A 21,532-nucleotide genomic window follows, 5' to 3' on the forward strand; every position below is an offset into this window, starting at 1 on the left:
CCCATGCCTTAAAAGACTGAAATAGTTTGTAATCAAATTTGACAGCTAAGAAAAACCAAACAAAAAAATCAAACATGCAGAAAGAAGCTGAATTTTCTCATATACCAAAGTTCACTATTTTCATGAGAAGCACCATTGTACCTTGCTGAAAATATATTTATTTTAAAACATTACTTTTATTAATTTAAGAACATCAACACTTTTAAGATTTTAATTTTTAGAAAATATTTAAAACTTTTATTTAGATTTTCCTTACATAATTTTTGTAGAAATGATTATCAAATGATTTTAAATATAAAAATTAATTGCAATTGGTCCTGTCCATATCTTTTGTCTAACATTTATTCACTATTAGAATAACTCTAATAGATCACATTTTAAACTTTTATATTAAAAATTTTAGCCAGCTATAACAAAAATGAATTTTAAAAACTTCGTTTACAGACGTAAGTGAAGCTTAAGGGATTTTTGCTTTGCTTTCAATCTGAAAATACATTTAATGGAAGTATTGAAAATTATACTTATCTTAAAATAAGGGATCTATTATCCATTCTAACACTAGGCTTTGTTAAACACATTACTACTTTTCTTATACAAATTAACACTTATAAATAGTTAATCATGCTAGATAACTTTGAAGCAATCTGACCAGCCAAGACAGAGTAATAACTTCCAATGTGATTTGAGACTAAGTATTGTTTCATAGTGTTGGTTTAATATTTAATAAAACAGATGGAAGCTCTAGGAAAAAACTCTTGAGTGGTTTCCTTGTCAAAGACAGGTATTCCTAATTATTTTCTAGTGACTTTCATAAAACACAGAACTCCTCTTAAAGTGTGATATTAACTTTAATTTTTCCTCATAAAGGGAAGTTCTTATTAATATTTAGTTTAGAGAGTAGCTTTATTCTTCTTACTCTTAATTTAGAGTTGTTAGTGGGTCATAATGAGAAATACCTTTCTGTTTTTCAACTATTATTATCTTAATGCATTCAAAAAATTGCATATTTATGGAGGAGTAGCACATTATGGAAAAGTTTGATATTATTTCTATTTAGTAACACATCCGGTAATTACTCCTCTAAACCCTGTGGTGACCTTTAATCATCCTGAAATACATAATAGTCATAAAGAGAGCTTTGGAGAACTTTATACAAGAATTCCCTAAGAGTAAAGAACTAAAGTGCAAATAATATCACTACATATGATTTCTAAATCAACTGATGACCAGGTACTATGTTCAGAGAGGATAAATATTTCAAGTGTATATACAAGAATGTGTATTTTCAGGGATCACTGGAGCAATGACTATTAATGACGTTTATAGTTTGACAGCATTTCAGTAATGTTGTCTTCTTTCCTTCCCCTTATCTATTTTCTTGAACTTTGAGATTTTCTCTTTTATATATCCATCCATAAATTTTATCTTGCGTATTCTGTAACATTAAATATATATATCAGGGAAACACAGGCCACGCATGTGTTTTTCTTAGCATAGAATAGACGAAATGGCATCGAAACCACTGACATGGTTTCCATCGCTAGAAATCACCAAAATCACATTTGTTAAAAGAAGAAAGTAAGCCTGGGTTACATCTTAAATGTATAATTAAGTGTTATAATTTCAAGAAAAAACAAAAACATGAAATGAAGGTATATGTGGAAATGCTTGTATTCATTCTTTACATGTGTGTGACTGGGGCAAGAGTTTGCAAGTTCGAACTACATGGTGAGGTAAGGATAGAAATTATAAAACTTTGTGAAAACTCTGAGGTTGTAATTCAGACATTGGACTACATATTCCACAGAAGAAAGATCTTGAAAGATAAGTAGGAATTATGTTCTTGTATATATGCAAAACCAAAAAGTCATGTTTCAGTATGCAAACAAATCTATATTGATGACATATTTAGACTTTTTTTGCAATTGTTTTTTGCAAAGATCTGTTTGTTTTATTTTCCTACAGTCATATCTCAGTTTATGAGACAACAAATGATCTAAGAGTAATTTTGATCAGACCTTCAAAATACAACATTCCAGCTGATCTAAGTGGAGAAGTACTTAACATATAATTTGGAAATAAACCCTATAAAACATGGCATTGAAAATAAATCGATGGATCAGGCAAAATTCTTATAAACAAAAAATATAGAGGGTAAAAAGGAATTTGAATTGTTCTTTTGCTGGCTCCATAAGACATCAGGGTTACATACACCTCAGAGTGTTCCTTTAGGATCATTTCCTGTAAGGGATTGCTCCCTGCCTCTTACATGTCCGTCTTGGGTTAAAAGCTGCAGACCATAGGAAAAGAATCAAGAGTATCTTTCTTTCTTCTATATTCCTGTTTTCTAAATTCTAGAAAAAGCCTCAATATATTTAATGATATTCATTTTTTCAAGTACGCACACACTAGAAGTATTTTCATCAATAAATGTATAAAAATATACTACATTTAGTGGACTTTCAAAATACCAATTTATTATGAAGTTTCTTGTTTGGAATGTGCTAAATGGTTTATGGTATGTGAGATATATACATGTAAGTATATATATGTATATATAAATATATATACAGAAGCATATGTATGTGTGTATTTATAGAAACACACATATACATATTTGTCTAGAATTTTCCATGAAGAAAATTCACCCAGCAAGCACATCATTAAACTGATAAAGAAAAAAAGAAGCTTTACCCCTTCAGGATTATACTTGGCAAGCACGCCATTACCATGGAATTCTTCAAGAACATCCTTTAATTTCTTCGTGGAATCTACAATGACAAGAAGGAAAAAAAAAGAAGGGAAAAAAAACACAAAAAAACATTTACATGATTCTAATGTGTTTGTTGTAGTTCACTTCAGAAACAAAGATATAGGATATAAATAATCATCAATGGACACTCAGTTTTAAAGTCAACACATGAAATATCTTTTGATTGGATGGGGAAGCTGAGGAAGAAACCCAGGTCCCTGCACAAACTAGACAAGCATTTTATCATCCAGTGTCAAAGTCCATTCAGGCACCAAAGATAATAAGGATGTCATGAGAGGAACAAAATTTTTTTGGTTGAGTACATTCTTCGAGATTCAGGTCGACATCTCTCTATTATATCTGAGGAAGTAGCAGATAAGTGAAGAGATTTTTGTTTACTAGCTGTATTTTGATCATGGGCTATCTGGTGAATATAATAAACCTACAAACTGCAGCCTACAGCTCTCACACCACTGCTGTGGATTATGCCATCGTCCAACCGCTGTAAAAAAAACATCCTATGCCCACATGACATTTTGATCAGCAAATATTCATTTTGAATTTTTTGGATTTTGATTAATCTAAATAATGCTGTTGTGAACACTCAAGTGGATCAGGTTTTGTGTGACCAAAACTAATAATCCGCTGGAGCCTTTCACAATGAGAAGTGATAAGTAACCTGTATTAAAATACTTTCAAAAACTGATAAATAATGTTATTAAATTTTCTCCCATACAAACCTCTCATAAGTTATGATTTCTGATCCAGCCATTAGAAATTTATTATTCACTTCAGTTAGAGAAGCATAACAGAAGACAAAGAAAAACTCCATAAATGTTCCATGTTCTTTATATAATAGTAAAAAATATGAATTTGAAATGTGGGAAATAGAATTTTCAGGGTTTTTTTGTTAGGAAAGAGAACATGAGTTGTTTTCTATCATTTTAGTATAATTCTCCTCATTCTTTCCTCAGACTTGGTGATTATGAACTGCTAACAATCAGATAAGAAATATTTTTACTTAAAAATACAAAAACCTGAAAAGGAGCACTGGGCACCTTCAGCTCCTCCTGCAGGGGCTTCTTTGTTCCACACATCCCTGCCCACAACCCCCTCCCCACCGCAAGCCTGCTCTATTGGCTGCAGGGTCCTTCGTCCAGGAACAGTGCCTACCCCTGCACTGAGGCCATCCACCCAAAAGCGAATAGTTCCTGCTCTTGCACTGAGGAGATCCACCCAGAGTCAGTCACAGCATACATAGGACCAAGACGCCAAGACTCTCCTGGCTGAATTTGAAGGAAGAGATGGGCAGGTATCAATGCAAGAATTCCTCCAACAACCTGAAAGGCAATATTACATCACCAGATTCCAGGGATCAGGCAACAAGAAGACTTTAATACCCTATTCCAGAAGAAATAGAAGAAATCAACTTTAAATTTAATGTTATGAAAATGATAGAGGAATTTAAACAGGATGTGGAAAGCGCTGTAAAGAAGTGGAGAAGACAAACAAAAAAGTAGAAGAAATGAATAATTTTCTCAAAGATACCCAAAAAAACCACGATAAAGCAATCAAACAGGTAATGGAAACAGTTCAAAACATGAAAAATGAAATGGAGGTAATGAAGAAAACATAAACAGAGGGAAGGTTGGATATGGAAAATGTGGGTAATAGATCAGGAACTACAGAGACAAGCATAACCAAAAGAATACAAGAGATAGAAGAAAGAATCTCAGACACTGAAGATACTATAGAGTAAATAAACTCATTAATTAAAGAAAATAACAAATCCTAAAAATTCTTAACACAAAACATCCAGGAAATCTGGGACACCATGAAAAGATTAAACCTAAGAATAATAGGGATAGAAGAAGGATAAGAATTATAGCTCAATAGCCCAGAAAATATATTCAACAAAGTTATAGAAGAAAACTTTCCCAACCTAAAGAAGGGTATTCCTATGAAGGTACAAGAAGCATACAGAACACCAAATAGACTGGATCAAAAATAAGCATCCCCTTGCCATATAATAATCAAAACACAAAACATACAGAATAAAGAACGAATAAAAAGAGCTGCAAGGGAAAAAGGTCAAGTAACATATAAAGGGAAACCTATCAGAATTACACCTGACTTCTCAATGGAAACCATGAAAGCCAGAGGGTGTTGGATAGATGTGCTGCAGACACTAAGAGACCATGGATGCAAGCCCAGACTACTATATCTAGCAAAGTTCGCATTCACCATCGATGGAGAAAACAAGATATTCCAAGACAAAAACAGATTTAAACAATACTTAGCCACAAACCCAGCCTTACAGAAAATACTAGAAGGAAAACCACAAACCAAGGAAGCCAACAACACCCATAACAACACAAGCATCTGACAACTGTCCACCAGCACAACTTAAAGAAGGGAAACACACAAACACTACCACGAGGAAAAATAACCGGAGTTAGCAACCACTGGTCATTAATATCACTTAATATCAATGAACTCAGTTCACCTACAAAAAGGCACGGGTTAAGAGAATGGATACAAAAACAGGATCCAACATTCTGCTGTTTACAAGAAACACACCTCAACCACAAAGACAGACACCTACTCAGAGTAAAGGGCTGTGAAAACGCATTCCAATCAAATGGTCCAAAGAAACAAGCGGATGTGGCTATACTAATATCTAACAAAATTGACTTCAAACTAAAATCAATCAGAAGAGATGGAGAAGGACACTTTATTCTCATAACAGGAACAATTCATCAGGAGGAAGTCTCAATCCTGTATATCTACGCCCCTAATATAAAAGCACCCACTTATGTAAAAGAAACATTACTAGAACTCAAAGCATACATCAAACCCCACACTCTAATAGTGGGAGATTTCAACACACCTCTCTCATCAATGGACAGGTCAACCAGACAGAAACTTAACAGAGAAATAAGAGATCTAACAGGTATAATGAACCAAATGGACTTAAACAGACATCTATAGAACATTCCACCCAAAGAGAAAAGAATATACCTTCTTCTCTGCAGCTCATGGAAACTTCTCAAAAATTGATCACATAATTGATAACAAAGCAAACATCCATAGATACAAAGAAATTGTAGTAACCACCTGTGTACTATCAGATCACCATGGAATAAAGTTAGAATTCAACAACAATTCTACCCCCAGAAAGCCTACAAACTCATGGAAACTGAACAGTCAACTACTGAACCACTCCTGGGTCAAGGAAGAAATAAAGAAAGAAATTAAAATCTTCCTTGAATTTAATGAAAATAAAGACACAACATATTCAAACCTATGGGATACTATGAAAGCAGTGCTAAGAGGAAAGTTCAGAGCACTAAGTGCTCACATAAAGAAAACGGAGAAAGCACACATTAGAGACTTAACAGCACACCTGAAAGCTATAGAAAAAAAAGAAGCCGACTCAGCCAGGAGGAGTAGAAGACTGGAAATAATCAAACTGGGGGCTGAAATCAACAAAATAGAAACACAGGAAACAATCCAAAGAATCAATGAAACAAAAAGCTGGTTTTTGGAGAAAATCAACAAGATTGACAAACCCCTATCCAAACTAATAAAACGGCAGAGAGAGAACACGCAAATTAATAAGATCAGAAATGAAAAGGGGGACATAACCACAGAAACAGAGAAAATTCAGTGAATCATTAGATCTTACTACCAAAGCATGTATGCCACAAAATTGGAAAATGTAAAAGAAATGAACATTTCTTTAGATAAGTACCATATACCAAAGTTAAATCAAGACCAGGTGAACAATTTAAGTAGAACCCATACCCTGTGCCCAGAACTGCTTGTGTGTCTAACAACCTTACATTAGCTAGCACACTGATCTTGGGGAAACAAAATAATACTGCTGAATAAGTAGTTCTCAACCTTCCTAATGCTAAGATACTTTCCTAGAGATCCTCATGTTGTAGTGATTCCCAAAAATGAAATTATTTTCATTGCTGCTTCATAACTGTAGCTTTGTTACTGAGTGGTATCTCAATTCCTAAGACTATCAGAAATATGTGTTTTCCAATGTTCACAACCCATCAGTTGAGAACCTCTGTGCCAAAGGAATACCTCAATAAAACGGCTCCTAACAACATCATGCTATACTCAAACATTGGCATTTTACTTCATCATCAGAGGTTTCCTCTTGGAGCAGGCGATTATAGTTCAGAAACTCAAAACTAGACAATGTGCAGAGAGTGATAGATTTTTAGAAATTCAGACCTAAATGTGATGTCACCATCAAATCCCACCTTGAGCTTTAGAAACTCTGCAGAAGAGGGGTCAGAAGATTGTAAGAGACAGAAGAGATAGATGACATTGATGCTCCTACACACACCATGACCTACGCACATAGGAACTTACAAAGACTACAGCAAACATACAGAGCCTGCACAGGCCCATATCAGATGGAGTCATAAAGCTAAAAAAGGGAGTGGACACAAGACCCCTTCCCTAGTCTAGAAGTTACCTCCTATTGATAATCACTTGTAAATGAAAAGCTAGTTTTCTTCAAAAGAGTCTCATTGGAGAGAGAAGAAGGAACAAAAATCACTCTTAAGTGTAGTTGCCATGCCCAGCAGTAGATAGCCAAAAAAATGAACTCAGTGACAGACTTTGAAATTTCTTCCTCATAATGCTGAGTTAGGGAAGGTGTTATTTTTTATTATTGTTTATTTGTTTGCCATTTTAGCTTACAAATCATTTGCAAATACATATGTGTGTGTAATATTATGTGTGTATGTGTGTGTGTGTGCGTATGTGTGCTTAATGATATATTATGATTTTTTGATGTTCAGGTTTGTGTTTTTGTGATTCTGGTCTGTGAGAACCTTTATTTCTCTGAGTCTATAAAATGAGTTTTCTTGTGCTTTATTTCTTGGCTGTTTTCTTTTGTTTATTCTCTTAGATCCCAATTTGTCTGCGTTTGTTTTATCTTACTTTGTTTTAGTGTTCCTTAGATGCCTGTTTTGTTTTCTAAGGAGAGACAGAAAGGCTATGGATCTGTATGGCAGGAGAGGTAGGGGGGAAATGGGAGCAGTTGGAGGAGGGCAAATTGTAATCAGAATACATTGTGTGAAAGAAATGTTTTATTTTCCTAAATAGAAATAGTATGACATCCTTCTGCACCCCACCCCTCAACCCCACCCCACCCCCATCATCTTTGGGGTTATTTTTACTATCAGAAAGAATTTGTATTGCTGCAAAATGAAAATATACAGGTGACTATATAATTCAATAAGACTAGAAAACTTAACAGTAAACAAGTGATCAAGTTATAGATTCCCACATAAATAATCATTGATGTAGTTTTCCATCATGAGACATTGGAAGAGCATTCCCCCTGTCTTTTTGCCTTATTTCATTTTTTTGTATTTTCCCTTGATATTTTCTTTCTCCCATTTTACTAACTATAGTTTCTTTTCTCATATGATATAATCATATCATATAATTTCCCCCTCCTCTAATAATTCCTGTTCCCGTCTATCTCCTTTCCAATCTAGACACATTCCTTTTCTGTCTCTCATTAGAAAAGGACCAGCTTCTAACAGAGAACAACAAAACATAAAATAAAATGTGATAAGATAAAAGAAAACTCATCATATTGAAGTTGGACAAGACAACCCAACAGCAAAATAAAAGAGCTGAAAAAGCATTCTCAAGATTCAGAGACCCACTCCATTACACACTCAGGAATCCCATTAAAGTGCTAACTGTAAGCTATCACAGCTATGCAGAGAACCTGGTACAGACGCTTACAGTCTTGCTGCTACTGCTACATTCTCTATGAATTCAAATGAGCTTTGCTCAGTTGTTTTAGGGGGGCTTTGTTCTCCTGATGTCCTACATTCCCTCCATCTCTCTTACTCCTGCCTTCTCTTGCGTGGGTTCCCTGAGCCCTGCGGGGAGAGATTTGATGGCGACATCTCATTTAGAGCTCTGTGTCCCAAGGGCTCTCTTTCTGCACAGTCTCTAACTGTGCATCTCTCTATTTGTTTTCATCTGCTGCTATAGGAAGCCACTCTGATGATGGCTGAAGAAGGTGTTGCCGATTAACACAGGAAACTGTTTTCTTGTTACTTTTCTTTTATACACGAGTATTATTAATTTTTCCTCCAGGTCTCTGGGCCATCTAGACTCTGGTTTTTGTCATCCAAGCAGTATCACATATGACAAAATGTGCCTCCAGACAAGTCAGATCGATGGGTTTCTCTCCTAGTAAACCCAGTGCCACTTCCTACCGTCGTCCATTGATCAACAAGTCTGTTTCTACGCCAATCTCGTGTTGTTTTTCTTAACAGTAGCTTTCTAGTACAATTGAAGTCAGGAATGGTGAAACCTCCAGCTGTTATTTTATCGTTCAGGATTTATTCAGCTATCCTTTTTATTGTGTGTGTGTGTGTGTGTGTTTCTATATGAAGTTGAACACTGTGCTTTCAAAGTATGTGAAGGTGGGGATTTTGATGGAGATTGCAGTGAATCTGTAGATTGCTTTTTGTAGGATTCTTTTTTACTAAAAAAAGACCCTTTCAATGAGAAAAAACTAAAATATGTGTGTTGTGTGTACGCATACATAACATTTGCATAACCAATATTTGTATTCATGTACATTTGTGGGGAGGGTCACAAGCATGTGTGTGTATATCTTTGTGTTTGCATGTTTGTGAAGACTTGAAGTTGAGATAGTCTCCTTTTACATTGCTTTCCTCTTTATATATTGAGTAAGGGTCTCTCATTTGTCTCCTGCATTCGCCAATTTGGCTAGTCTAGTTGACCACTTTGTCCATGATTCCTCTGGATTTGCCTTCTTCTCTGGAATATAAGGGGATTGCCACATCGACCTGGACATTTCTTGTACGTGTGTGTGTGTGTGTGTGTGTGTGTGTGTGTGTGTGTGTGTGTATGTGTGTGTGTCCACATATATGTCAAGGACAGTGGTTTTATCTGTTAGATAGTAGACACAGCTGTCATTAGAAGGGGATGGTACATTCAACTATGAATAATAAGTCTACATAACATTTTAAATGCATTTGTAATTTTTATGAATAACGTATTATTAATAGACTACATTGGTAGTCTAGTCCTCTTTTATCAATGGATACCATGCTATGGTTCCCATATTTACTAAGGTTTTGGGTACTGATAAACAAGGGAAAAATTATGACTTTGTCTTTGTGCTTTGGCTAGAAGTAGTAGCTGGTACAGAACAATAAACTTGCTCTTACTATCGTCTTTGCTGTCAATCTTGCAATGACCTCTGCAATTTAGTTTTTTTAAAAACCAGAAGTACAGATTATCACCAAGTTTCTTCAGTATTATTTTACTTTTCATATAGTTGCCTTCAGCTTCTTTTCTGAACAGAGAAAAAAGAATGTAATATAAACTGTTCTAAAATAATATTTAACATACCAATTTAAAGTCTTTTGTTGTTGCAAATTCACTTCTGTGGGCAATAGAAATAAGTGCAGTCATTACATGTGTTAAATCAAAACATTTAGTGAAGTAGAATTATGAGTTACTGTTTTGAATCCCTACATTATTAAAAATTAAGCCCACACTGGTTCAGAGGATGACAGTTTTGTTTTTTAAAAAGCTCTTATGTGGGCTGCAAAACATTTAGTGAGACATCAGACATTCTGGCAACAGTGTTGCATACTCCAGTCACGCTGCTAATAACATCCTGTTTTAGAACAATGCAAAATGCTCAAGTTTGAAGTTAGTTTCAGAACACAATTTTCAGCTTTCTGTACATGTAGAAACAGACACAATCTTTGGTAAAATGTAGAAACCAAAGTCTATTGATTCTGAAAAAAACCTACATAATTTGGGGTGAGAAAAATGGTTCAGTGAGAAAGAGTACATGGTGTGCACAGAGAAGAACCTGAGTTCAAATCCTCAGTACCCTTATAAAAATTTTAGTGTGGCTGAACATACTGAAGTGTGTGTGTGTGTGTGTGTGTGTGTGTGTGTGTGTGTGTGTCTTTCTCTACATTTATATCATGGTACATGTATGGTCAGAAGGGGTCAGTTGTCTCTTTCTAAAATGTGAGACCCAGGAACTAAACTCAGGTTTTCTGCCTTGGTGGTAAGGGCATTTACTTTCTGAGACATACTCCTGGATTCACACACATATTTTTAAAGAACTTAAAATTTCAAAATATTGACTCAAATACTGACTCTGTGAAATGTACACAATATTCCTAAATTGTCAAATGTTATTTGAGTTCCCTGAAAAGATGACTGGGAATGGAGCTGCATTTTCCCCCTTTTCAAACCCTAAAATGTTTGTTTCAATAAGTCCTCCCAGGCACGTTGCTGTCTTGAGAAACAATGCTCCCCTTAATCCTGTGCCCTAGAAGAGAGAACAGCAAATGACCCAAGAATAGGACATTGTGTTCTTGAGAAGAACTAGTTTTTCAACAGAAGTTACTATTGTTTATTCCATAACATAAAAATGCCTACAATAGGGAAAGAGAAGCAGGAAGACAGTCATCTCAAACTCGACCACAAGGACTCAGTTGGGAATTTCAACAGACTGCCTTAGCTCCCCATTTCTGGTGAATATTTGTAAACTCGATTTGGTGGTGCTACCTTTCCATCCTTATTTGGTTTTTTACTTGAATGCCTCTTTTGAGAAGACATTCTACTCTATCCCGGCACTCAACAGAAATGGTAACTGACTGCCTCAAGTAGAAGTCCCCAGCCATTTTCACTGGATATTTCAGCATCTAATCTCATTATGTCCTGCTATTTCTCTGTCCTTGTCAATCTACTTAACCACTATTGGCATTGATTCTTTTAATTCTTCTTCTTATATACTTAATAAATTATTCAACCAAACCAAAAGGATGGCTGTGAGAGATAGCTCTCAGAATCATGTGTGGCATGCCAAATGAAAGGCAAGAAGAAATGGCATCGAAGTCTTCTGACTTATCATCATAACTCATGGAGATGTTAAAAATTTAGGGTTAAAAAGGGCTATAAAGTATGTGCATATTTTAAATTATATTTTTAATTTATATTGTGTCTAAATGTAAATATATAATATTTACATGTTTATATTATATATTAAAGATTCTTATTCTTTGTCTTATTCCTTGGATGACCAAGAGAATTATTTTTTCACAAACTTACTCCTTGTCCTGTCCTGCCCTGCCCTCTGTCTTAATATTGGAGACATTAGCAGGGACAGCATCTTGCATTTGCAACATTCCTCGATTATATTGAAATAAGAAATTACAGATGCTCTAAATAGTTCCTCCCCGGTGTTTTCATGCATACTTTTTATTTCCCTCAATGATTATTTCATTATTTAAAGAGAAATTTTTGTTGAAGAACTTGAAAATTCTAATCTGTTTACTGTGTAAGCTAATCAAAGATAAAGGTAAAATTCAGTTCTAAGAGGAACTTGACTTTTTGATATGTCAAATTCTCCAGTGGTGTAGTTGGAATCTTCTTGGGCTGCCAACCATCTTCCAAATAAAGACATGGAGGCATATTATTAACTATGAACATTCTTTAGCTTCGGTTGTCCAGGAGTTATCCTTTAACTTAACTTAACCTGCTTCCATTTATCGACACTTTGCCTCAGGCCTTTCTTTCATTCTATATGTCCTGCTTTTCTGCTTCTTCCATATCTGTTTGACTGGCCTTTGGCATCTCTCTGTTCCTTTCTCTCTTTCTTTCTTTCTTTCTTTCTTTCTTCCTTCCTTCCTTCCTTTCTTTCTTTCTTCCTAAATTTCTCCTCCTATTTACTCTCCTTGCCCTGAAGTCTTATCTATACCCCCTCCCTTGCTATTGGGCATTTAACTTTTTATTAGACCAATTAGATACCTCAGGCAGGAAAGGTGAAACAACATAGTTAAACAAATGCAATATATCTTTGCAAAGTTAAACAAATATTCCACGATACAATGGTATCAGAATTTCTGCTTTCCTCAGTATTTTTATTTTTATTAATATTTTTATTTCAGAAATAGATTCAGAATGATATTCTATACATTAAAAAGTGATCAGCTTGGATATAGCTGGCTTAATGGTTAAGTTGTTTACATTATGCTTTGAATTCTACTATATAATGACAATCAATCCTGGTATTTTACAAAAATTTCAACAGGTAAGTTGATTGGAGAAGTACAATATGTGTTTGCAGCATTCCGTAGCTCCTCCAAATATCCTGTGGATATATCCTTAGAAGAGACACCTATACTGGTGGTTTCATAAAATGGGATGTGTTCGAGTCTATCCTAATACTGGGCTGTTCTTTATAGCAACTAAAAACAAACTTCTTGCAAAATATGTTATCAGAAAAAAAGGGCCAATCAAGGTGTTTGTACCTGCATTTGTGGTTCTTGATGATGTGTCTCAATTATTTCCCATATATTCATCTACAAGGACCAACAATGCCCCACTTTAAAAAAAAAAAACTTCTAAATACCTAAAAAGAAGAGAAATGGGGAAGAAGGGGAGGGGAATGAGAAGGGGGAACAAAGTGGAAGAGTGAGGAAGGGGAAAAAGGAGGGGGAGAACTAAACATACTTAATGTTTCAGATAGCTGGAGCTCAGAGATGTGGAATCAAGCCTTCAGTGGGACTAGTTGATGCTTAGGTGGGTAAAACACCTCTCCTCCTTCTTCCATACCTACAGGTGTCTGTCAGAATTCTTACTGGATTTAGATTGTGGATCCATCACTCTATCTCTGTCTGTTTTAATATGGTTTAGATGGCTTTCTTTCTTTCCAAATTGAAGAATACTGACTGTTAGATTCAGTACTACCCTATCCCAAACACAAGATAAACTACTCTTGAGATGCCTTACAACCACTTTGCAATGCTCCCACTCTCCACAACCCACCAAGTAAACATGACGCCAGTTTATAGAGCTTATGATTTGAAGGTCTCTTTGTCAAACTACTATTACGTCAGTAGATACTGGTTTTAGGTTAAAAATCTTGATTAAATGGTATGTATGTTCAACTAAAATCTATAAATGAATTTATCTGACAATCAAAAGATAAATTATAATTTTATAAGGGTTAGATTTTTAGTGTTATTTTAAGTCCTTTGAAAGACACTTTAAGCACACATACACACACAAACAAACAAAAATATCTGTCCCTGAAAAAAAAAAACAAACACTTATTACTAAAGGTCAACAGAAAAGGCATATAAAGCCCTTTAAACTGTGAATCATTTGCAAGAGAGACTAGAAAATAAGGCCTGGGTAGCAGAACTTCAGACTGTGCTCTGGCTTTATGTCTCTTCTGACTACAGGGAATTTCCCCAGAAGACATTAACTCTTGACAAAATTCATTGTTTGATATACCACCACCATTTGACAGGATAAGTACCTGGTTGTAGTCCAGGAAAATCTTGGCTTCAGAATCAACACGGGAGCAAACCCATTATATCATACCTCACAATGAACACCCAGCCAAAGCTCCTGTAAGAAACTTCCTTTTCACATTTGCCACAATTCCAGTTGAAGAAAAAAGTGTAGGAGGAGGCCGCTAGTCAGTTCCCGGTTGCTTAGCCGTGAAATAATCACACAGTAACTATATTATATAAAACACTGGTTGGCCCATTAGCTCTAGCTTCTTATTGGCTAACACTTACATATTAATTTATCATTTCTATCAATCTGTGTATAGCCACGTGGCTGTGGCTTACCGGGTAAAGCTCTGGTGTCCTTCTCTGGAGGCTAGATGACTTCTCTCTGATTCTGTCCTTCTTTCTCCCAGCATTCAGCCCAGTCCTCCCTGCCTAGCTCTGCTCCACTCCACCCTGCACTGCTATAGGCTCAAAGCAGTTTTTTATTCATTAATGGTAATCACAGCATACAGAGGGAAATCCCACATCAAAAAAGCTCTTGGAACATTGCTCCTTTTGTGTCTTCAGGGAATCTGAATGTATTCCAGAGAAATTTAGGATTGCTGATTACGAGATGATGGCCGAGAGTTCTTCATGTTTTTCAAAGCTATGGGCACTACCCGGGGAAATATTTCCAACCTGATGATGTGCTGCAGATGTGAATGACTTTGCTCTAATAGAGGATTAAACAAATAACGCTGTATCAGAAAGGTACGATGTTTGATTAAGCTATAGCAAGGGTCAGGTCCTTTTAGGTGTGACTCATGACAAGGTTTTTATGAGCAGAGGTACACTGTGGTGATATTTTGTTTGTGCTCTAACAAATAAAGCTTGTCAGAAGAACAGAGTGTGGAGTTAGTCACGAGCTAACCACAAAAGTAAAGCAGTGGTGGCACACAGCTTTAATCCCAGCACCTGGGCGGAGGAAATAGGAAATTACGTCACTGAGCAGAGAGAGGAAGTGATAGTGCAAGGTGGAGACATGAGCTTGGCTCCTTTTCTGCTGAGATGTTGGCTAGGTAAGAGGTGACTGTGACTTACTCCTTTGTCTCTCTGATATTTCAGCATTTACTCCAATATCTTACTCTGGATTTTTATTATTAAGACCAATTAGAACTTGTGCTACAGTACACAAAACAGATCTCTGTGGTACTGTGGCAACCTAACTTTCTACAATGCATAGTGAAAGTAGTGAGGAACAGCCTTTTCCCTCTAAATTACAATACAGAAGAGTTTGAGAAATCCAATGTTTTTTAAGGGGAAGACGGTGTAAATACTTGAATCAAATCTTTAAAAACTGGCTAACCATGAAGTTGAAATAACTCGGCAGTGTGGTACAAGGCCTTTGTAAGTATCCACACTCTTCTGTCTATATTGTTTGGTGTATTGACACAGCAGAGTGAATAGAGACAGACACAGAATGGTAACTTCAAGGTCTCTACTGTGTTCCCTGTGAAGGTAGTTGATCGGTGGTATCAATTTCCAGTCCAACAAAAGAGAGAGAGAGAGAGAGAGAGAGAGAGAGAGAGAGAGAGAGAGAGAGAGAGAGAGGAGAGAGAGAGAGAGAGAGAGAGAGAGAGAACACGATCATCTAGTTCTCTGTTAAACCTCCGCAAATATTTATTTTCAGTCTCTGCCTTCACCAACTCTTTTCCCATCTCTCTGCATCTTCAACCTTCTGGTTGTCCCTATGATTCTTCATCTAGGATGTCTTCAAAATCTTGGTAAGAACAAACCTGTTAATTTTAATGCAATCATCTTGTGTTTATGTTTAAGAGTACCTGTTATGCTATTTAGTCTTCATTTCTGTTTATAAATAAGACATAATTTACACTGAACACAGAATAGAATCACTGTGTACATCATACCCATGCAATAATAGGCACACAAAGTGCAAATCGTTAGATAGTTAAAGATTAGGTAATTGCTACCTTAGTGCTTTCTGTATACAGAAGTCTTTGGTAAATCTCATACAGCTATTTAAATATTTATTATTGGTTGAACATTTTGTCTTGAGTGTTTTCATAAGTGGAGAATAGATTTTCCTCTACTAGAAATAATACTGCAAGAATTCTTCTTAAAGAAAGTCAGTATTCAACATATTTTCAATAATGTGCTTAATCTAGATAATAAGAAATAGACACTTTACTATTTTTAAGTCAAAATCAACATTTTATAGCTAATAAAAGTAATTGAAGCATAAGGAAGCAAGCAAGTAAGTGATCCACTGTGCCAGTATAAAAAGTAAAGAACAACCATCGAATTCAATCAAGCAGATTAGATACTGACCAGCTGTAGTTACCAGAGTTGACTATTCTAAAGAATAGAACATATCCTTCCTGCGGGATGCCATTCTCTATGTGTTGCTTTTATTGGTTGATAAATAAAGTTGTTTCGGATAATAGCTTAGCAGAGAAAAATCAGGCAAGAAATCTGAACAGAGACATAGGAAAGAATAGGCAGAATCAAGGAGTTGCCATTTAGCTGCTAAAGACAGATGCCATATCCTTACCAGTAAGCCACAGCCTCATGACAATAGATAACACATATATTATATACATAGATACATAGATAATATAATACATAGATTAATAGAAATGGGTTAATTTAAGACGTAAGAGCTAGCAAGGAATATGCCTGAGTCATTGACCATGTTGTGTTGTAATTAATATAGTTTCTGTGTGATTATTTGTGTCTGAGTGGCTGGGAAATGAACAAGCAGTTTCTGCCTACATATCCTCACTATTTTTTGACAGAAGTGGTCAATAATGAGAACAAGATAGAATCAAGCTATGGCCACTTAGTAAAAGCTCTTCAAGGAAGCATAGGGGAATCTTCAGACTGAACAAAAGATGAGATCACCAGGAGAATAAGTAGTCAATAAAAATAGGTCCATAGCCTACAAACACATGATAAAGGTGTGTTAGTATTAGATGGTTATATTTGCATGAACTCACATTGGTCAGTATTTGCATAATCTTACTGCAATGAAAAATTTCCTAAGAAATAAAATTGGGTAGCTAAAGAGTTCAGCTTCGGAAAACAAGTTTCAGTGGCCAGGTTTCTGTCAATTAATTGCCTGAATATATCTTTCAAATAATTGGAGTTATTTGACTTCACTTACAGGAGTAAGAGATACGTGAAAGCCAGTTGAAGTCTGAATGATTTCATGGGAAGATATACATACTCCCTGTAGAAATCTTCTGAATGCTGTCTGTAGAATGGAAGGAGACTGAGAAAATCTAGGAAAGGAGTTCTACAAAGTTGAAGATTTTGTGGAGGGAAAGCTCTTTAAATAGATGAAATCTTAGGAAATCAAACTCCGGGATTAGCGTATGCCTTAGGCACAGTATCTAAGCACATACAACATTGGGGAAACAGTTCTCAACTAAATTGCATATTAGGTCCACTTAAGACTGAAATATAGAATAAATCAAGAAGTCACAACCTCGTGCCAAAATAGACCCAAATCTTAGTTTTTTCTCTTATTTACCTTTTTTATCAATATTGTGTTGCTATAGCATATTCTTATAAATGACATTTAAATAATTAGCCATTTGAAAATATTACTTAAATTTTAACTAAATTATGATTGCAAATCAGCCATACTTTCTTCAACATTAGTTCCTATATGGTCATATGAATTATTTCAAAATTATTAGATTTTCTTATGGAGTCTAAGCTAATAAAGACAGAAGGCCAGCAGTGCAAAATTGTCAGTCAATTTATCTGAATTTGTAAGAATTAGAAAAACAAATGTCATTTTCTTATAATTCTTTAACTTTTATTTCCTTATTCTGTTTGGTCTTCTTTCCACAACAGACTGCCTCTGCTGCCTTGCACAAACTGTCCAGATTAAAGGGCATGTGTTCCTTCTCTGCTAAACTGCAAGCAGCTTCTAGGTGGAAACAGAAATCACTGAATTTTTGGTACTACACAATTAACTCCATATTGTTAGAAAAATACAAAATGGTAATTAAATAGAAAGTGCACTCATCCATAATTTCTAAGTTCAAAAATGACTATAATTATTAGTATATTCTCTGAGATAATTTCAATGAAAGAATTTAAGTATAGATCTAAGTTGGTATCATTGATTACACAGATGAGATTACATAGTGTTTATAATGTGTTTTTCCACTTCAAATATTTTATTTAAATAAATATCCATGTTATCATGTAAATTTTGATACTATCATGATCAATGGTTAACTGTTGCCTCTTCAGGTACCCTTGTCATAAGTTCATTAGCCAGCAAATTCATTTTTAAGAATTCTGAGTACTACAAAAATTTTGTTAATATTGAAATTGTAAGAAAGTATGTGAGAGTCTGTGTGTCTGCGTGCATGTTTTGAGAACACATTTCTTTTTATTATTACTATAAAATCATCAAAATAGTACAGATAAGACCAATAGGTTGACAGATTTTCAGCCTTGCTAGCTTGATGTTCAGCAAGTTTGAACTAGTTTATTTTTTCATAACAGAATGCAATAGGGAAGCATTATTCATTGTCAGTAACATCATCAGTAATATATCAGTCAGTACCCATTGTCTGAAAATAATTTATAGATGAATATATCTGTTTCCATCAGTAATCAAATGTGCAAATAAAATACCATCTTAACTCAATTTCACATCACCGAGAATTAACTACATGAACTTACTAAGTAATGCTGTTTGGGCTTCATAGCTTAATGAACACTAAGCATCGTGCCATTATAGACAAGACTGAGGAAGATACATGCCTGATGTGGGATGTCTTTCTGTATATGTGTTGCTTTTATTGGTTGTTGAACAAAACTGTTTGGACCAACAGCCTAGCATGGTAAAGTCAGATGGGAAATACAAACAGAGATATATAAAAAAAGAAAAAGCAGCACCAGAGAGATATCATGTAGCTGCCAAAGGTGAAGGATGCAAGAACCTTGCTAGTAAGCCACAACTTAGTGGAAACATATAGATTAAAAGAAATGGGTTAATTTAAGATGCAAGAACTAGCTAGAAACACATCTTAGTCATTGGCCAAATAGTGTTTTAATTAATATAGTTTCTGTGTGATTATTCGGGTCTGGGCATCTGGGAAACAAATGAGCAATCTTCGTTTACACATGACTATGGAAGGCAAGTACACGGATAGAGAAAGAGGAAGGTTCAGAAGCAGTAGATCATGGTACCATGTAAATAAAGGCCTGGGTCCTTACAAAGGTGGAAGTTTTGACTGTATTTTTTCTAAATAAAATCAACAACTTAATTAAAAGAGATCATGAACCTCTCAACATAACTATATACAATAATTAAAGAAACAGAATTAGAGAGAAAGGTGGGAGAGGTAATAATATAACTATTTTATTTCTAAAATGTTAAGTCAATAGAACAAAGAAAATTATTTTCTTATTTTTCTACACCATCAACATATAAAAACAAAGGCAATCTGTCAGTTAGAAAACTAAGTAGCTTAGGAGTCAAGGTTCAATTCATAGACATGTAGAACATAAAATAAGAATTGATGATTTTTCTACTACCAATTTGGCTGTATTTCTTGGCAAATGGAACCACTCTTCCAGTTCCTAATATTTTTCCACAAAGCAAAAAGAAACAGTTAATTATGTTCTCATGCAAAGTTATTAATAAGAAAATGTGCAGCAAACAAAGAAGTAGTTGGCTTCATATTTCTTGCTTTTCAATAGTGACAATTAACTTTTAATTTTTACCATTAGACAGATAATTTTGGAAAGTATATGTAGTTATTCATTCTTTGTAACTTTTAAGTAAAATATTAATAGCTTAGTAGAAAGAAGAAAATCCCTGTTTTTATTCTGATGTCGATTCCTTAAATGAACAGAAATGAAATGTTGGAAGGTTTGCCATCATTCTTTGGAAGACGCAGCAACTCTCTTTTGGTATTATTCTATTTTCAATTATGAAAGTAATCAAAGGCACTCAAAACCCCATAGTAAAACTATCCATTTCTGTTGTTTTTAGACATTTTTGATTCCCTGATATAAAAGTTGAGAAATGTGCTTCAAACATACACAAAGATATTCATAATTTACTGCCTATATGATATAAATGACTGACAGTTTATAACTATTTCATTAAAAACTTATCTTGGTCTGTCAGCTCCAGACTATCTATTGTGTATGACATATTGATCTTAAAAATAGATTAATGCTCATTTCTTAATGTCACTTTCTTTCTCGGGGGTAGGGGGAGGCATTGTTCTTGGCTTTTGTTTGTTTGTTTGTTTGTTTTCCTGGAGGAAAGACCAGGAAGGGTGTGAAATGATACAAAGTGAAAAAAGGTGCTCTCTTCCAACTCTGAGCTAGAAAACATCAATAGTGCCTTTAGCTGTCTTTCTCTTCCCTTTCTGTTTTTGTCACATTAAAAACGTGTGCTACAAAAAAAAAAGAAAGAAAGAAAGAAAGAAAGAAAGAAAGAAAGAAAGAAAGAAAAAAAGGAAAAGTGTATGCTACTTAGACCATTGTGGAATCAAATATAAAGATAGGAAGTGTCCTAGTGTATCAGCATGGGACTGTTCTAGCCCTGCTTATCTTCCAACTAAATATCCACTGATGTGGGATTCCACTCTCTATGCTGGAAATACCATGGGTTAATAAAGTAACTGTGCTGGCCTGTTGATAGGGTAGAGCAGAGCTAGGCAGGAAAAATGAAACCAAATGCTAGGAGAAGGGAGGTGGAGTCAAAAAGAAGTCATATAACACCATGAGAGACAGATGCTACAACTTTACCCAGTAAGCCACAGCCTTCTGGCGATACACAGATTACTGGAGATAGGTTAATTTAAGATATGAACTAGCCAGAAATACACTTAAGCTACTGGACAAACCGTATTGCAAATAATATGGTTTCTGTGTGATTATTTCGGGGCTGAGCAGCCGGAAACAAACAAGTGACCTCTTACAACAATACACCCTGGATCCTCACTAGGTACAGTCCAATGTTTGCAAATTCTGTAAGCTTCCCTCTTGGAAAACACTGGCTACGGAAAAAGAAAGAGACACACCCTCACACCACCCGTCAACCATTCTGATGCACCACCACATTTTCCCTCTCGTGCCAATAGAGATGCTGTTTATAGCCAGTGCCTGCTAGGACCATCATTTCCTAAGCAAGCTTCTTTTTATTTGTTTATTTCCTTTTCTTTGGTGTCCAATTATATTTATTTTCAACTACAATAGAAATTACCCAGAGACTCACTTTTAATCAGGAAGTGGAAATGGGCACATAGTTGTTCAAATATACTTTTCTTCATGACAAAAAAAAAAAAAAACAACACCACACTGTATCATATAAACCATTCTTATATGTGACATTTGTGGTTCTGTATATAGCTCTACATATCATATACCAAGATTCTATATT

At 35.1% G+C, this 21,532-nt stretch overlaps 1 protein-coding gene across 9 annotated transcripts in view; it reads right to left on the minus strand.

Annotated features, from left to right (window-relative positions):
- Nucleotides 1-21,532, minus strand: part of Dgkb (diacylglycerol kinase beta) — a 638,911-nt gene that overhangs the window by 484,064 nt on the left and 133,315 nt on the right. For 8 of the 9 annotated variants that reach the window (XM_048415746.3, XM_085697733.2, XM_085697732.2 and 5 more), the window contains one exon: nucleotides 2,695-2,771. The exons of the other annotated variant lie outside the window; for it this stretch is intronic. In XM_048415746.3, coding sequence (XP_048271703.2) covers nucleotides 2,695-2,771 — 77 coding nt within the window. The remainder of the gene's footprint in view (nucleotides 1-2,694; nucleotides 2,772-21,532) is intronic. 9 annotated transcript variants of the gene reach the window in all.

Source organism: Myodes glareolus, chromosome 11 (assembly GCF_982192425.1).
Source record: "Myodes glareolus chromosome 11, mMyoGla1.1, whole genome shotgun sequence".
Classification (NCBI taxonomy): Eukaryota; Metazoa; Chordata; class Mammalia; order Rodentia; family Cricetidae; genus Myodes; species Myodes glareolus.